The 15,074-nt window shown below is 52.1% G+C and overlaps 1 protein-coding gene across 1 annotated transcript in view; it reads left to right on the top strand.

Moving 5' to 3' along the window:
• The first annotated feature begins 3,472 nt into the window (after positions 1-3,472).
• The window catches only part of B4GALNT3 (beta-1,4-N-acetyl-galactosaminyltransferase 3), a 24,467-nt gene continuing 12,865 nt past the window's right edge, over positions 3,473-15,074 (top strand). Inside the window, exons 1-7 of the mRNA XM_035898138.1 lie at positions 3,473-3,506; positions 4,376-4,479; positions 5,254-5,331; positions 12,447-12,542; positions 13,051-13,141; positions 14,018-14,118; positions 14,814-14,881. Of these exons, the coding sequence (XP_035754031.1) occupies positions 3,473-3,506; positions 4,376-4,479; positions 5,254-5,331; positions 12,447-12,542; positions 13,051-13,141; positions 14,018-14,118; positions 14,814-14,881 (572 nt within the window). The remainder of the gene's footprint in view (positions 3,507-4,375; positions 4,480-5,253; positions 5,332-12,446; positions 12,543-13,050; positions 13,142-14,017; positions 14,119-14,813; positions 14,882-15,074) is intronic.

The raw sequence follows: 15,074 nt of genomic DNA, 5'->3' as shown, positions 1-15,074 counted from the left end.
GGACACTGAGGGAACTGGGGTTGTTTAGATGGGAGAAGAGGAGGCTGAGGGGAGACCTGATCACCCTCTACAACTGTCTGACAGGAGGCTGTAGCGGGGGGGGGGGTCAGCCTCTTCTCCCTGGTAACAGATGATAGGACGAGGGGAAATGGTTTGAAGCTGTGCCAGGGCAGGTTTAGGTTAGACATTAGGAAAAACTTCTTCACAGAAAGGGTTGTCAGGCTCTGGAATGGGCTGCCCAGGGAGGTGGTCGAGTCCTCATCCCTGGAGGTATTTAAAAGAAGGATAGATGAGGTGCTTAAGGACATGGTTTAGTGGTGGGATGGCAGGGTTAGGTTAAACGTTGTACTCGATGATCTTAAAGATCTTTTCCAACCAAAGTGATTCTATGATTTTATGATTTGAGAATATCTCCTTGCTCCTCAGGTCCGTCTTGGCACAAAATTGTACAAGTCTCCCTGTCCACAATGCTCTGGCGCCCAGCGTTCCATTGCAGGCAGGGGTGGCAAAGGGGCAGGTTTGATGTCACACGGTGTGTGATGTAACCCCAGGTTGCTGGAAGCGTGGATGCTGCTCTACCCTGGCTACTGGGGTCAGCTGTGGTGCTTGTGTGGCCATCAGCAGGCTCGGTTGAGCAAGCTGGCCCAGCAGAAAGCCATGTGCTTTTCATTCCTCTGGGATGGATTTTGGGTGAATCGTTGCCCTGAACCATCCCTTGTGACCATGGGGAGGCTGGTCCTGATGCCAAGTAGGCTGGCTGCCTCTTCTGGCAAGCTGCTCCTGCACCAGGGTTGCCTTCCTTGGAGGTGTTTGGGGTGAAAAAGTAGCCTTGGAAAACAACCATTGTGCTTTGGGAAGTGATGGGAGGTAAATGCCCAGAAGTGAGAAAGGCCAGGAGTTGGCTGGGATGTCTGTCTGACAGGCTAATGGCAAAAAACCTGGCCCAACATCTTCAGCTATTCACCTGGCTATGGGACAGGCTCCTCCCAAGCCTTTGATTTCTGCCTTTACAGTTTTTTGCCTTTTCCCATCCTAACCAGAACCGGTTTTGTAGAGGGACTGGAGCAAAACCATCAAAGCTAATAGCTCTGGCATTCCCTCTTGGTAATACTTAGGTGTTTGTGGAGGTATTTTAGTTCCTGCCTGCTTTTTTCCAGGCGTATTCGTGTTGACTTTAAATAGCCATCAGGAAAGTACTCCAGCAGCTGGGCTGCTGTGTGGAGCCAATGGAGACCTCAAGGATGGGCCCAACCTGTGGTGGACCACCTTGCTCTGGTGCTCTTGACTCAGAGCAGTGGACATAGTCACAGGGCTCTGCTCTCCAGCTGTCAACGTGGAAGAGGATACCTGCAAGGCGATGTCTTGAATCCTGTGGCATGTGCTGGGGAGAAAACTTTTCTCTGTGTCCTCAGTCAGCAGTTGGTCTCGGCAGGTCTTCTGGCTACAGGAAGCTGGAGGAGCTCTGTCTTTTTTTCTGTAGCTCCTTCCCTCCTTCTAGCAAGGGACACGTGGGCAAAGCCAGGTTCTTCTCCGAGGGTGCCCCATGGAAATCCCCAGGGAAAAGCCAATCTTTCGGAGAGGAACTAGAGCCCTGAGAATTTTCTCCAAGGGGAGTGTTTATCCTATTATTTTCTGAAAATCATTTCCTACCATGTTAGGGAATTAACCTGCCAAAGTACAGATTGCCCGGCAAGGAAATCACTACCTCCAGATTAATTCCTAGCTATTCTGTCTCTTCCATGTTTGGCTGATATAAGTGTTAGGCAAATATTTGTACAACACAGAGAATTGCCCCCCTTTCTTCCCTTTTTCCAAGGGTCAGAGAAACGTCAGCCATTGGCACTTGTGTGCAGCCGGGCTTCTGTGTTTGCCACGGGGCCGGCTCCATGCCAGGTGTGTGCTGGAGGGCTGGTTCCTGACGCTTCGTCCTGAGCTTTTTTCTCAGAGCAGCGAAGTCCTGAGTTTAACGAGAAAACCAAATAATTTCTCACTTCCACACAGGAGAAAAAAACCTGCTTCTGTTGGTGCCCTCCCTTGATGAATCTCCAGGAGTGAACCAACTTTGATTCCTGTTTTTTTCTGTTTTATTCCTGTTTTACTTGGTTCCTCTCTTAATTTAGTCAGTCCCACTCTTCTGTCTCCCTCCTCTGGAAAGAAAAAAACTGTGTTCCCCAATCCCACGAGTACAGTGAGGCCTCAAAGTAGTGAGTGCTGAATTTCATGTGAACTACAAAGTCAACAGACTTTGTAGGGGCCATGTATCCAGCTGCAGGACACTCAGAAACAGTGGTTCCTGCCTTCTTGCTCTGAACGAGGTGGAAGCTCACCAGTTATATGTAGTTTTACGTGAAGACATGGGAATTTCTCCTTTCCTGTGACAGTGAGTGCCTGAAGCACGAGATGTGCTTAGCTGCAGTAATCAGTAGATTACTCACCCAAAGGATTTGACTGAAAATCTTCTGCAGAAGATAAGTATCGATGTTGATAGTTTTAATCATAGACTTAAATCCGTCACTTCAGATTAGAATCTGGGGGTGGGAAGACCTAGATCAGAAATTTGTAGCTGTTCAGCATCTAACAAGGCCTGAATAAAACCCACACATCTAAGCCAACGCTCATGTCAGGAAAGCAGGACACCCTAGTTGCTCTGAGTCTTGTCTCTTGCTTGCATCTCTGACTACTTATGTTGACATTTTCCATGTTTCTTATGCTTTCTTTTCATTAATTGTCTGTTTTTTTCACCTCATCATGGGAGGCAGCTTCAACATCTTCGCTGTGTGCTCACCTCTGCCAGACCCAGCGGCACTCAGATTCGGGAGCAAGTACAGACAGAGTTTTGCAACCCTGTTTGTAGGTGCAATAACAGGCCAAGAGCTTAGTACAGCCGGGGAGGGGGATCTGTCAAAGGGTCGTTCATGAATTCTAGTTCCTGGGGTTCTTTTGGGTTTGCCTTGGCCTCTACATAGCTCAGAGATGTTTCAGAGCAGATCTAAGCCATGCAGCTTGTAAACGCCCCCTCCAAAGCAAATTGATGGAGCGTGCTCCTGCTTGAGCCATGGTTGAGTCTCCTGTGCTGCTGGGTTGGGTGGGCAGGGTAAAGAAAGGTGGGTGGGCAGGGTGAAGATGGGTATGCTGGCTCCAAAAGAGCAGAGGTTTCCCCAGCAGTGGGCTCTGCTGCCTGCTCAGAGCACGTCCCTGCCCCTTCTGGCTGCAGGAGCAATGCAGGGGGCTGAGACCATTCATCTCAATGCTCAGACTTGAAGCTGGCGGGATGGTTCCCTTTATATACCAAGGCAGCCAACTTCTCTGGACCTCACAGAGCTTTGGGGATGATTTCCATGTTTTAAGAAAATGGGCAGAGAGCCTGGCTCTGCTCCCTGGTACATGGATATTGAGCTGGTCTGCCACCAGCCTGGGAGAAGCAAGCGCTTGTGGAGGTTTTGGCACTTGGCCTCTTCATAATTAAGTTGTCATGCAGTGTGGGCACAGCGCTGAGCTGCTGGCAGGTTGGTTGGTTGCTGACTGAATGCCAAAATGTTTAGCAGACCTGAAAACCGCGTAGCGTGAGCCACCTTAACGCTGCTGGGAGGCGTCAGCTCTGCTCACCAGCACCATCTCGTTAGTGATATGGAGAGCTACAAGGTTATGCTGCATCTGCCTGTCTTTGGCCCTCCTAAATGCAGGAGGCCAATGGAGTTGTGGAAAGAAACCAAAACTGACCCTGACTCCTGGATTGAGCTGGCTGGGAGGTGAGGGGGGTGTCAAATGAAGTTGTTTTGAACGTAGAAGCTGACTCCCCTTAAATAGCGACATCCTTAACTGCATCGCTGCTAATGTTTTAGGCTATTACAGCTGAATGTCCCATCAGGTGCATTCTTTGTCGTCATTTCCTTCAAGAAAAGAAGATTGAAAACTTTTATTGTGCAAATAGGTGCATATTCAGAATAATACTCTTTTGATGGTTAAAGTAATTAGCAATCTGGTTATTTTCTTACTTATTTTTCTTCGGGATTGCTAGTTAAAAAAAGTTGGTGTTCTTTAGTTTGACCAATGGGATTATCTGAGGGATCTACAAAGAGGTTCCCAGTCCTGTGGTGATTAATGAAATCTCTGACATGTATTTTAAAACTATGATGAATCTTTAATATAATAGATAAGGAGGAGGGAAGAGCTTTTAAGGAAGACAAAGGCAATTTCTCTCTCTGTGTCAGTCTGCCATCTCTGAGTAACGTAAACAACTCCTGGTCTCTGCTGGACCATTCCAGAGCGTCAGAGGTCTCTCAGCCTTGTAAAGGACCAGTTTATTCTGGTAACTGCTGCGGCTTCTTTTTTTTTAGCCTGTACTCTGACATCTCTTTCTGTTTCCTCTGTGCAGGATACGAAAGCTGGAGGGAGCTGGCTAAGGCTCTGGCAGACACGAATGCCCCAGGTGGGGACCCAAGCCTTCAGTTTTACTATCCACAGAAGCTGGGACACCAGGTGAGGAGGCCTGGGATGCCTTCTGAACGTTCGGAAGGGCAGACCTTCCTTCCCGATGCTGTCCCTGAGAGACAGCTCGCTCTTCACGCAGGGACGAGAGCGTGCCATGGAGCAGAAGCTGAGCTGATGCACAGCGGTGGGAATGTACAATGACTCTACTGTGGTCATTTAAGTTATTTTAGATGTACTAAGCCGCAGCAGTGGGCTGAAGCTGGCTGGGTAAGCAGCACAGAAAGGTAGCACTAAGCAAGATGGAAGCAGAAATGAAAGGTCAGGAGAGAGTTTGTAGCTCTCCAGTGAAGCACATCTCAGTACTGTTGCCTGAAAGAAGTGTTGGAAGAACTATTGCTTGGACCTTTTTGAAACAAGGATGGGGAAAAAAAAAGGGAGGGGGGGGGAGGAGTGGAGAATGACCTAAGTTTTCACTCTGTGGTAGCAAACAGTTACAAAGCGCTGGTATCCTTTCCCCTCAGTAGCTCACCATGGAAATGTGCTGTGAAAAAAAGCCAGGGAGCATTTTCACCCTTTTATAGAATCACAGAATCATTTAGGTTGGAAAAAACCTTTAAGATCATCAAGTCCAACTGTTAACCTAACCCTGCCATCCTACCACTAAACCATGTCCCTAAGCATGGCTGTGATAGCTGGCCTGTCCTTTGGAAAGGGAGCTTGGGAACTTGCTTTTTTCTCACATGTTCTTGTGACCAGGTTTGAGCCCTCTTGTGTAGGTGTCATCTATCAGGTTATTCTGACTCTCCTCTGCTTGTATTTCAGAACCAAGAACTGCAAAGAGGTGGGAGGAATAAATCAAATTATGCAGCTGTGGACAACCCTGTCCCATGGATGCCAGAGGTGGGTGCCTTCCTCCATCGTTTTGCGTGAGGGAGCTGTAGCTAGAGACCTGTGCAGCGAGAATGGAAGGCAGGGACCTCTGCCTGGAAATACATTTGTTTCACTAAAAGTCCATTCCCTATCACCCCCTCCTGGCTTAATGACACTTACAGACCTGAGTAATCATCTGGAAAGACAAGAATGTCCAGATTCCTGATAATTTGTCGCCTCAACCAGCCATCAAGGCACCAAGCATCCACCCACAATTCCCTGAGAGCAGGCAGCCCACTACCTTCCTGAAAGGTGAAGTTTATGCAGGGCTGGGGGTGCGTAGGGCCAAGCATTCAACAAGTAAATACACAACTGTGTCATGCAGAAGCGTCATGCTCTGCTCTTGCTCTGGCATTTGCTTGCTATCCGACCCCTGTGTGTCATACATAGAGATTTCTCCACTTCCGTGACACTTCTGATGAACAGAGACCTTCTCTGGTGACCCTTGAAGACTGGGGTAAACATTCCCTTTGTTTCCTTCATGCCTCATTTATTCTTTCCTGCCCTGTTCCCTTATCTCACCATTCCTCTTCAGATAAGGGAGCAATGCAGCCTGCTGATAATGACAGGGACAGCAGCCAGGGGGCATTTAGCTAATGAAGTGAGCTCACTAAATTCCTCAAGGTGATTAGAGACCTGCACAGATTAGAAGGGCTTCTGCGGCTGCCCTGGAGAAGGGCAGGAGATGATCACCAGCCAGTGTGGGGAAAGCATCTCCCTCCAGCCATCTCACTGGGCAGTTTAGGGCCCTGGAGCATGAGCAAAAACTTCCCTGGAAGCAGCCAGCACCAGTCACCCTCCAGTGCTCAGAACCAGACCAGACCATTGATCTGTTCTGCTGCATCGGCTCCGGCAAGCGCTGGTCCCAGCTGGAGCCTGGAGGCTTCCTCCGGCCGCCGAGCCTCTCAGGCAGCGTGCAGGCAGGGCTGCCTCCCAGATGAGCAGCGACTGGCAAAGAGCCAGCGGGACGTCAGGGCCAGGACTGCTGCTGTGCATAGGGACGACACGGAGCATTCGCTGCTCCCTTCTCCCACGGCACTGGGCAATACAGGCTCTGTGTAGCATCCCCCAGCTTCTCTGAGGCTTTGCCCGATGTCTCTGATCCCTTCCCTGGTGATTTCTCAAAAGCATGTTAGTCTTGAAGCCCGCTGGTGTGCAATGAGCTTTTACTGGGTTAGAAATGCAACTGGTGGGGTGCGTGCTGTGGCGTGGGCGAAGCTACGTGTTTAGCACGGGGCTGATCTGCAACACCTTCTGCTTTGCTGGTGGGGCAACTTCACACCCTTGCATGTGGTGGCACCAGGCGGGACCCCCATCCAGCATGCAAACCTGCCGCCCCAGCCTGGCACTGCCAGGGGGAGGAAGCAGAGGGGTGTGCTGCCCAAAGGGAAGGGGTAGGACTTGGGGTGCGCTGTGCGGGATGGCGCCGTGCCCGGAAAGGTGCTGTGTGCCTCCTGCCTTGTCCTGCGCTGCTCCCTGTTGGGAAGGAGGGCTCTGCCAGGTAGCAGGGCTGTTGCCTCAGACCAACTGGGTTGGGAATTTGTGGGTGCCCCAGCCATGCTCTGTGTCAGGTGGTGTGCTGCAGATATGCCGGCAGAAGACTTCAAGGCCCAGGGCATGTGGATACCAGATTGGGGAGCTGGTTTGGGTGGCCTTGCCCCACTCACCCACCCTGCCGTTCTCCCCCGTCAGCCCTCTAACGCTGTTCCTGTAAAGCACCTGCCTCCTTCACCAGTTTTCCCTTTGTCTCTATAAGGCAAAATTTCCTGCCCTTGCTGCGGCGCTGTGTCTGTACCCAGAGGGTCAGCGGAGCCACCCTATCTGCAAACAGAGGCCAGCGGTTCACCAGGTCCAGCTGCAGGAGGTGGAGAGGGATCTACGGGCACACTTCTGTATAGAGCTGATCGCTGTCCTCTTAAACCACCGGCTGAAATTCTTCCTGGCCTGAGGATTAAGTTTTTCTGTAACTCTGCCCAAATTAATTACCCAGGGTCTATGATCCCATTGTGCCCTCCTGGCAGCGTCTCTAAGAACTTAACTGCAGCCTTGATTCCTGGGGTGAGGGGCGGCAGGTTGCCTCCCACAGGTGGGGGAGCTGGGATTAATTTGAGTAGAGAGGTGTATTCCTGACAAACATGAATAATTAATGGCGTTGCAGGGTGAGCTGGCAGCCAGCATGGCCAAAAAAGGGCAAGTTTCAATTCTCCTCTTTCAGGTTCAGGAGATGAAATTGGTGACTTGAGTCTTCAGCCTTGGATAATGTGGTGGGAAAGCGTGCACGTAGGAAATGGTTAACAAAGTTATACCCTGCGTATGGGGGAAATCAGGGTTCATCTCACTCCTGGCTTCCTTGAGGTGCCCACACACATGATCCCTACCGCTGCTGTCCCTTTCAGGCACCGGGAATCTTCCAGCTCCCAGTGTCACCCACTGCCTCCTCAGGCTGGGGAGATGTGGGGTGTTTAGTGTCATTAATTGGGAAAGGTGCCTGGCTATCAGCACGGCAATCCTGCGCTGTGGGACCTGAGTGTCCCTGTTTGGTGCTGCCGTAGGGATGGGGGGAGGATTGTCAGAAATGCGCCTGGTTAGCCTGAGCCTTCTCATTCACCTCTGCAGAAGCCTCTGTTCGGCTCTGAGAGGATAAGGGTCTGGGCAGCACTTGGAGGGGGGGAGCATTTAAAACATCCCCCCTTTGCATCTGCGCAGCCTGAGGACTTCCTTTTTGCTGGAAGGAGGTGTGAGGGATGCCCGGGAGTGCAGTCCCTTGCAGGCAGCACCTGTATAGGAGCATAGATGCTGCACAAAACCAGAGCATTGTGCCAGGGCATCCCCTTGCCCCTAACCCCACCCTAAGAGGAAGCATCCTTTCTTTAGAGCACTAAAAGGCAAAGCTATTCCTGCTTGCTCTGTCCCTGCCCATGTCCCTTCCTCGCCTACTCGTGCCCGTCAGGTGTCAGGGCTCGGCAGGACGGGGGGGCTTTGCTGCTAACTTGTCTTGATGGATTCCTGCAAGTGCCCGGCGTGGCACAGCTTGCAGCAAAGACCAGCTGCTGGCTGCTGAATGTCAACCCAGCCAGGGGAGCTGGGCCAGGCAGGAGGAGGGGCCGCCACCACTCTGCCGAGACAGAAGAGTCTTATGAACGCAGGAGTTTCCAGTTGGCAGCACAATGTCGCCTTTCTTCCCTGGCTCAGGCCCTCTCTGTGCCCCGTTTATCATCCCAGGCGCTGTGCGTTCCCTGGGCTGCACGCAGCTACGCAGCTGATTTGCCTCCGTGATGCCAAAACTGCCTGGGATAAAATTAGGAAAGGCCTCTCTTCTCCATCCTCCTCCGGTTACAGTGCAGCAGGTCGTGTCTCCGCTGCTGCAGTCCTCCCAGCTTGGCCTCTGCTGCTGCTTCACCTTTCTTCCCTGGGGCTCCTTGCTCCGGAGGAGCCGCTGGGTGTGTGGTGCCACCCCCCCGGGCGGTTTTGTTATGGTAGGGTTTGGGCTAGGAGGAAATGTCTGTGCTCTCTGTGTGCCTGATCATCCTTTACGGTCTGTTTTCCTCGGAGAGGCTGATAATCTAAAATTCTAAGAGGAAATACCTAAGTCTCTTTATACAAACCCAGAGCTGCAGGCGGGTGGTAATTCAGCAGGAAGAGTCGACACTGGGGTTTGGAGCTCAGCTGCGCTCCCGAAGCTGCAGAGGCACTGAAGCGAGGGTCTGTCCCAAATCTCGCCTCCCTGCACTTGTTAAGGTTCATCTCTCCCTTCCCTCGGGCAGCGCTGTCGCTTTGTGTCCGTGGCGTTGTGCTCAGGAGGGTATCAGCCTGCCCAGACCTCCTTGGGAAGAACAGCTCCTGCGTGCGTGCTCCTGGGCGCGCTCATGCCGTGCTGGCCGTGCCCTTGCTGCACGAACTGTGCCCGTTTTGGATCTGAGCTGGGTTCGTGCAACGCTACTATTTCAGCAGGGTGGAGATAAGCAACTGGGAGGTGGGGTTGGGATGGGGAGGAAGCCAAGGGGCAGGAGGAGCCCTCTAAATGAGAAGGCACAGACTGCCTAATACCAGCTCCCATTTACAGCCCAGCCTCTTGGCTTCTATTCCTGGTTCTGGCCAAATTAGTCTATCCCAAATTTTGAAAGCAGATGTTTTTAAGGAGAACTTAACTTGTTGCTTACCAGATCCTGGATTTCCAGCCCTCTGAAAACCAGAGCTAGGTAGTTACAAGCTGGGAAGTCAAACTCAGTAGCCATGTTTCAGAAAGTCCGTCGACGTTTCTCAGGAGCTGTGTGCATGAACTGGGAATGATGGTGCTGTTCATCTATTGCTGCAACCTGCAAAAGCCCCAAGCAGGGAATTTTTACCGCACGTTCCAGAGGGGACCCAAATAGCAAACAGAGGAATTTCTCAGCTGCCTGCAATGGGCAGCCATGAATTCAGCTGGAGGGACAGAGGTGATAGGGTTTCAAAACAGCTGCTGCACCAATGACTCGGGGGGGCTTAAAATAAAAGCCTAGTTCAGTTTTCACTCCCAGAGCAGCGCTTTGGGCAGCCAGCACTTATCTGTCAATAATGTTCTTCTTTTCCCTTTCAGAGGAAGCACAGAGTAAGTTAGGCTGCTGTAGCTCCGGAGGAAATCTGTTGCTTTAGAAAAGGCTCTGAAACCACATGGAAGAGTTGCTTATTATTTACCAGTTAATTGCTTCTAATAGCTGTGAGTGCAGGAAAGTGAAGTGATCTCATTAACGCCTCCCAGAATCTCTTCTCAGGTGGCTTTGTAAAGATTTTGGAGACAGGGGTGTCAGGCTAGAAATCTCAGGGACCATCTCTTACAGCATTGATGAAGCACCTACTACAGTGGTGTCTGCCTTATTTTTTAGTAGGCTGCCCTCTCCCGAATAGTGCCAAACTCTGCAGTAAAGTATTGTATTAGAATGGGACTGGTCCAAGTTTCCTTTGCAAACATTTGAGCAAGTGTAACCACTCTTTTGGGACTTCCTTCATAAAGATTTGGTTTGGACTTGGGTGTTTAGACTACTCCATGCCAAAGCCAGCCCAACTTCCATTGCAGCCCCAAGCCTCGGGAGCATCCCCTGGGTCTGTCTGTGCTGGGAGGGGACTGCAGCACCAGCCTCTCCACAGTGTGGGAGTGTTGTGCTACATTTGGTAGAGATCTGAGGCTGCTATCTGCTTTTCTCTAAGAAGAAAAACCAGCATCACTCGTGGATAGCAGCAACCTGGCTGCCAGAAGACGCAGTTTCTGGCAGTGACTTGCTGTGGGAGTCTAGCCCATTCGCCACACTTCATGTTCCACAAGAAATCGCAATTATCATTATTTGATTTGGCCATGAAAAGTAGTGTAAGACCCTTGGGTATGAACCTGGATTTGCCTAAGGGGCATGGGACTGCCCAGCAATTTTGTTCCAATTCCGTGTTTGTCACACTTGCGGTGATTTATTTGTATCGCAAGTCCCTGCAGAGTCCCAGTTTTCTCTTGGCTGCATCCCTCACCCCAAGCCCTGTGTGTAGTTCCTCTCTGATCTTGTGCAGCACCGCTCTGGCTGATTGCATCCACTTCGTCTCACTGCTTTTTCTTTTGCCCGATGGGCAGAATCCAGGCGAGGGATGTCAGCAGTGAAAGGAAGAAGAGGAGACAGTCGTGGGGGATGACACGGCCTTGCAGACGTCGGTCAGGCCCCATCAGTGCGGACACCAGGGAGAGGGGGGCTGACAAGACACCACTCAAGAACAGCAGTGCTAGTGAATGTGTTTTGCCTGGCACACAGAGATGGTTTTCACGTGCATGACTAAAGCCCACGGCTCGCAAGGAGCATTACTGCATAAGCTGGTGCCAGGCCAAGTCTGCTCCGTGACCTTCCTTCGAGCCAGGGTTTATTACAAAACGAAACCCCGATCCGCTGTCTTGGGAAAAAAAAACCCCTCTGTGAAGCGGTTTCTCTGCCAGGAGCGCATGGAAGGGTTGGGCCCTCCTCCGCCGTGCCGCTTCAGCCTTGGTAGAGACTCCCCAGCAAAAACTAAGAATTTGCTGCCATCTGTAGACATTTGGGTGCTGTTCAGGCGGTTTCCCCAGCCCTGTGTGCACAGCCCTTATATAGGCAAGCCAGCCGCAGCAAAGCCTCCCTGGTCCCAAGGCAACCTATTCCTTTCTTCAGCATTTCCCCATCTAAGGTAGCTTCTACAGTCTCCAGCTTATTTATTCTCCGCTGTTGGAAGCCGGTCCTGCGAGGAGGGTTTCGGTGTCTGGCTCCACTGGTTGCAGGGTTTCTTTGCTGGGGAGCAGCCAGCTCCTCCCTTCTGAATGGCTCTGGCAAAAAGCAAGTCTGTCCCTTGAGGAGCATCCCCCAGTGGCCAGCAAGCTTTTCCCAGCAAAGCTGTGCTGTGGGGCCAGCTGGGGGTGGCGGGGCTGGCCACCCATACCCACACTGCACACCCTCCTATGCTGACCAGGAGGGGACCCCTGCTCCCCTCACTGTTTCTGTGTCTCTGCAGGCCCACGGAAGCCATGCTGCTCCCCACCCTGCTGAGCCTCCCCTTCCCTGTCCCCACCATCCTCCATGAGCTTTACCTCGCAGACTTGCTTTGAGAAGGGGGTCTGCCATCCCCCCTCCCTGGGGTGTCCCCTCTTCCTCAGGTCAGGAAAAGAGCCCTGAAATGGTGAGGGAGTCCAAAACACCTTCTTGGAGGATGTAAGACCCTACACTCTCTTTGCTGGATCATGGGGGACTCTTGTCACCCTACAGCGTGTCCCACACCATGGCCTCAGAGCACAGCCCTCTGGTTAAACACCTCCTTGATGGAGCAAAATGAAGTGAACCCCAGCCACTTAATTGAGATATCCCAGGCCTTATCACAGTTCTGTGGTGCCATTCAGACTGTCACCTGTGCCAACCCCAAACCCTCAGCGGATGAGAAACATAGGTCTGGACCCACCTCTCCTTCAGACCAGCGCATCAAAGCAGTGGCATCTTCCTTTGCTTTCATAAGTGCTCCAGTGCCGGGGGCCATGGCTGAGGTTGGCAGAACAGAGGAGGGATGGAGGGGAGGCATGCAGCAATTCACGGTGCCCCACTTCTGCCCCCCAGTTCCAGGGCCAGGCCAATCTGCACGTGTTCGAGGACTGGTGCGGCAGCTCCACCGAGCAGCTCAGGAAAAACCTCCACTTCCCCCTCTTCCCCCACGTGAGTAACACCACGCTGCCCTCTGTCCTGTGCTTCCCAGCTCCGCTTCCCAGCTGGATCGCCCCTGGTCCCTTCACATCCTGTCCCTATCCCTCTCCATCACCTCTGTCCTCCCGCTGAGGGAGCAGGGAGCTTTCACAAGGGTGCAGTGGTGGCAGCTCTTCTGCTGCACGGGGGAGGCTCATTTTACCCATGCTGGCCTGCCAGCTCTCGGATGTAGAGTGAAGGAGCCCTGTGTTTGGTGCTTTTCCTCTAAGTGGCTAGCGAACGCCACATCTCATCCCCACCATCCCACTGGCATCCCCCACGCAGCTCTCCCTTCCACTTGCTCCAGTTTGTCCCTTGTCTGGCCTGCTCTTTCCCACTGCCTCTGTCACACACCAAGCCCCATCCTCCTCCCAGAGCAAACCTCATACTTCCCTCTGCCCACCTGTCCCAGGGCTTTTGCATCCCCCGTGTTCCCATTATATCTAATTATTTTTACTATTTTTTTCTTCTTCTACTTCAGACGCGAACTACGCTGAAGAAGCTGGCTGTGTCCCCAAAATGGACCAACTATGGTCTCCGGATATTTGGCTACCTGCATCCTTTTGCTGATGGTGAGGGCTCTGAGGCTGCTGTGCTGCCGCTTGCGTCTCTTCTCACTTGCTCCTTCCCTGCCCCCGGTGCTGAACCACCGGTGCCCTCACCCCAGGAAGCCCAATGCCGGGTCCCTCACGTGGGTGGCCCAGCTAGCTGTGCATGACTGGCCATGGCCTTGGCACGGGTGAAGCACATCTGCCTCCCCTGTAGGGTGGAAAGGAAAAGCACAGAAGAAAACAGATGGGAAGTGCTAGATAGAAAACAATGCTGTCATGAATGCATAGCCCCATGGCGTGTACGTGGGCACGAGCAATCCCTGAGCTTTTCACCCCCTCCCTTGCATGCACAGGACTCTACGTGACATAATTTATGTTCCTGCTGCTCCCTGGGTGCATGAATACCGCCTGACAGCAGCTGACATCTGTATCGCCCAGCTGCACGCTTCTGCCCGGAGCAGCGTGCTAGCAGTCACCCATGGCTCCTGGTCCCCTGGCCATCAATGGCCATCCCTGTGATCTTGGCCAGAGCAGTGAGACTGAAGCACCTCTGTCTCCCTTTGTGGCTCTGCATGCACGTTCCTCCATCCAAACACAGCTTCTCACACAAAAAATTTGCTCTGGAAGCAAAAGGGGAGGCAGGGAGACTTTGCATAGTTAGACGTCAGGTGAAGCCAATGCAGGAGGGGTCGGGAGCCAGCTGCATCTGTGAAGTTTTTGTTTTCGATTACAGCAGAGTCAGAGAATTCAGAGAGGTTCAAAGGGGTGGTACTATCAAAAGCGAAGGTATGATCTCACCAGGAAAAAGAGTGAAGACAGCCTTTCAGAGGAGCAGAATCCGCTCTGTGCAGAAGCCCTTACCCCAGAGCCCTGCTTACTCCCTCCATCTCTCGACAGGGGAGTTTCAGTTTGCCATTGCTGCGGACGACAATGCTGAGTTCTGGCTGAGTCCAGATGAAAAGACCTCTGGTCTCCAGCTGCTGGCCAGTGTAGGCAAGGTACAATGCATGCTGCATGGCTTCTTCCATCAAGGCTTTAATGTTTCTGTGGGGATGGAGACCTTCCTGTCCTACATACTTCCTTGGACTACCCAAGTTTCTTTTCCCTGCCCAGCTACAGACAACACCGCCACAGATGCCAGATGGGTATGACACGACATAGCTTAAGCCAGTTACATCTTGGCAGTGCTGTTGGGAGCCCCCATGCCTTTCAGTACTTAAAGGGGGCCTATAGGAAAGATGGGGAAAATCTTTTTAATAGGGACAGCTGCAACAGAACAAGGGGTGATGGTTTTAAACTAAAACAGGCTAGGTTTAGACTGGTTAGAAGGAAGAAATTCTTTACAATGAGGGTAGTGAAGCACTGGCACGGGTTGCCCAGAGAGGTAGTGGAGGCCCCATCCCTGGAAACATTCAAGACCAGGTTGGATGGGGCTCTGAGCAACCTGATCGAGTTAGCAGTGTCCCTGCTCACTGCAGGGGGGTTGGACTAGATGACCTCTAGGGGTCCCTTCCAACCCAAAGCATTCTATGATTCTGTGTTCGTGATTAAGGGACTTAAATCTGTCCACAGGTTGTGGATCACACAGGCAGCTTATGGGGAGGAGTGGCTCAGTTTTCCCTCTTCATCACTCCCAGCGCAGTAACCAGGGAAGAAACTCACCTTAACTATAGCATTTTCTGTCTCTTCACAGACAGGGAAGGAGTGGACCGCGCCAGGGGAGTTTGGGAAGTTTCACAGCCAGCAGTCAAAGACGGTGAGGTGAGTGAGCAGAGCCCCTCACTCCCAGCCACCTCTGCACATGGCCAGGAAATCCCAAGGGCAAGGAAAAGGAACCCAGGCCTGTTATGAAGAATTTAGCGATATAGAGAAAGGGATTACTCTGGGGGATCGCCAAAGCTGAAGTGACACATCCACACCTGTGCCAGGTGCTTTGCTGATTTACTGCAGGAAT

This window comes from Egretta garzetta, unplaced genomic scaffold (genome assembly GCF_000687185.1).
Source record: "Egretta garzetta isolate BGI_Z169 unplaced genomic scaffold, ASM68718v1 scaffold427, whole genome shotgun sequence".
Lineage (NCBI taxonomy): Eukaryota > Metazoa > Chordata > Aves > Pelecaniformes > Ardeidae > Egretta > Egretta garzetta.
Note: the sequence above shows the minus strand (reverse complement) of the source record. Positions and strands in the feature narration are given on the sequence as shown.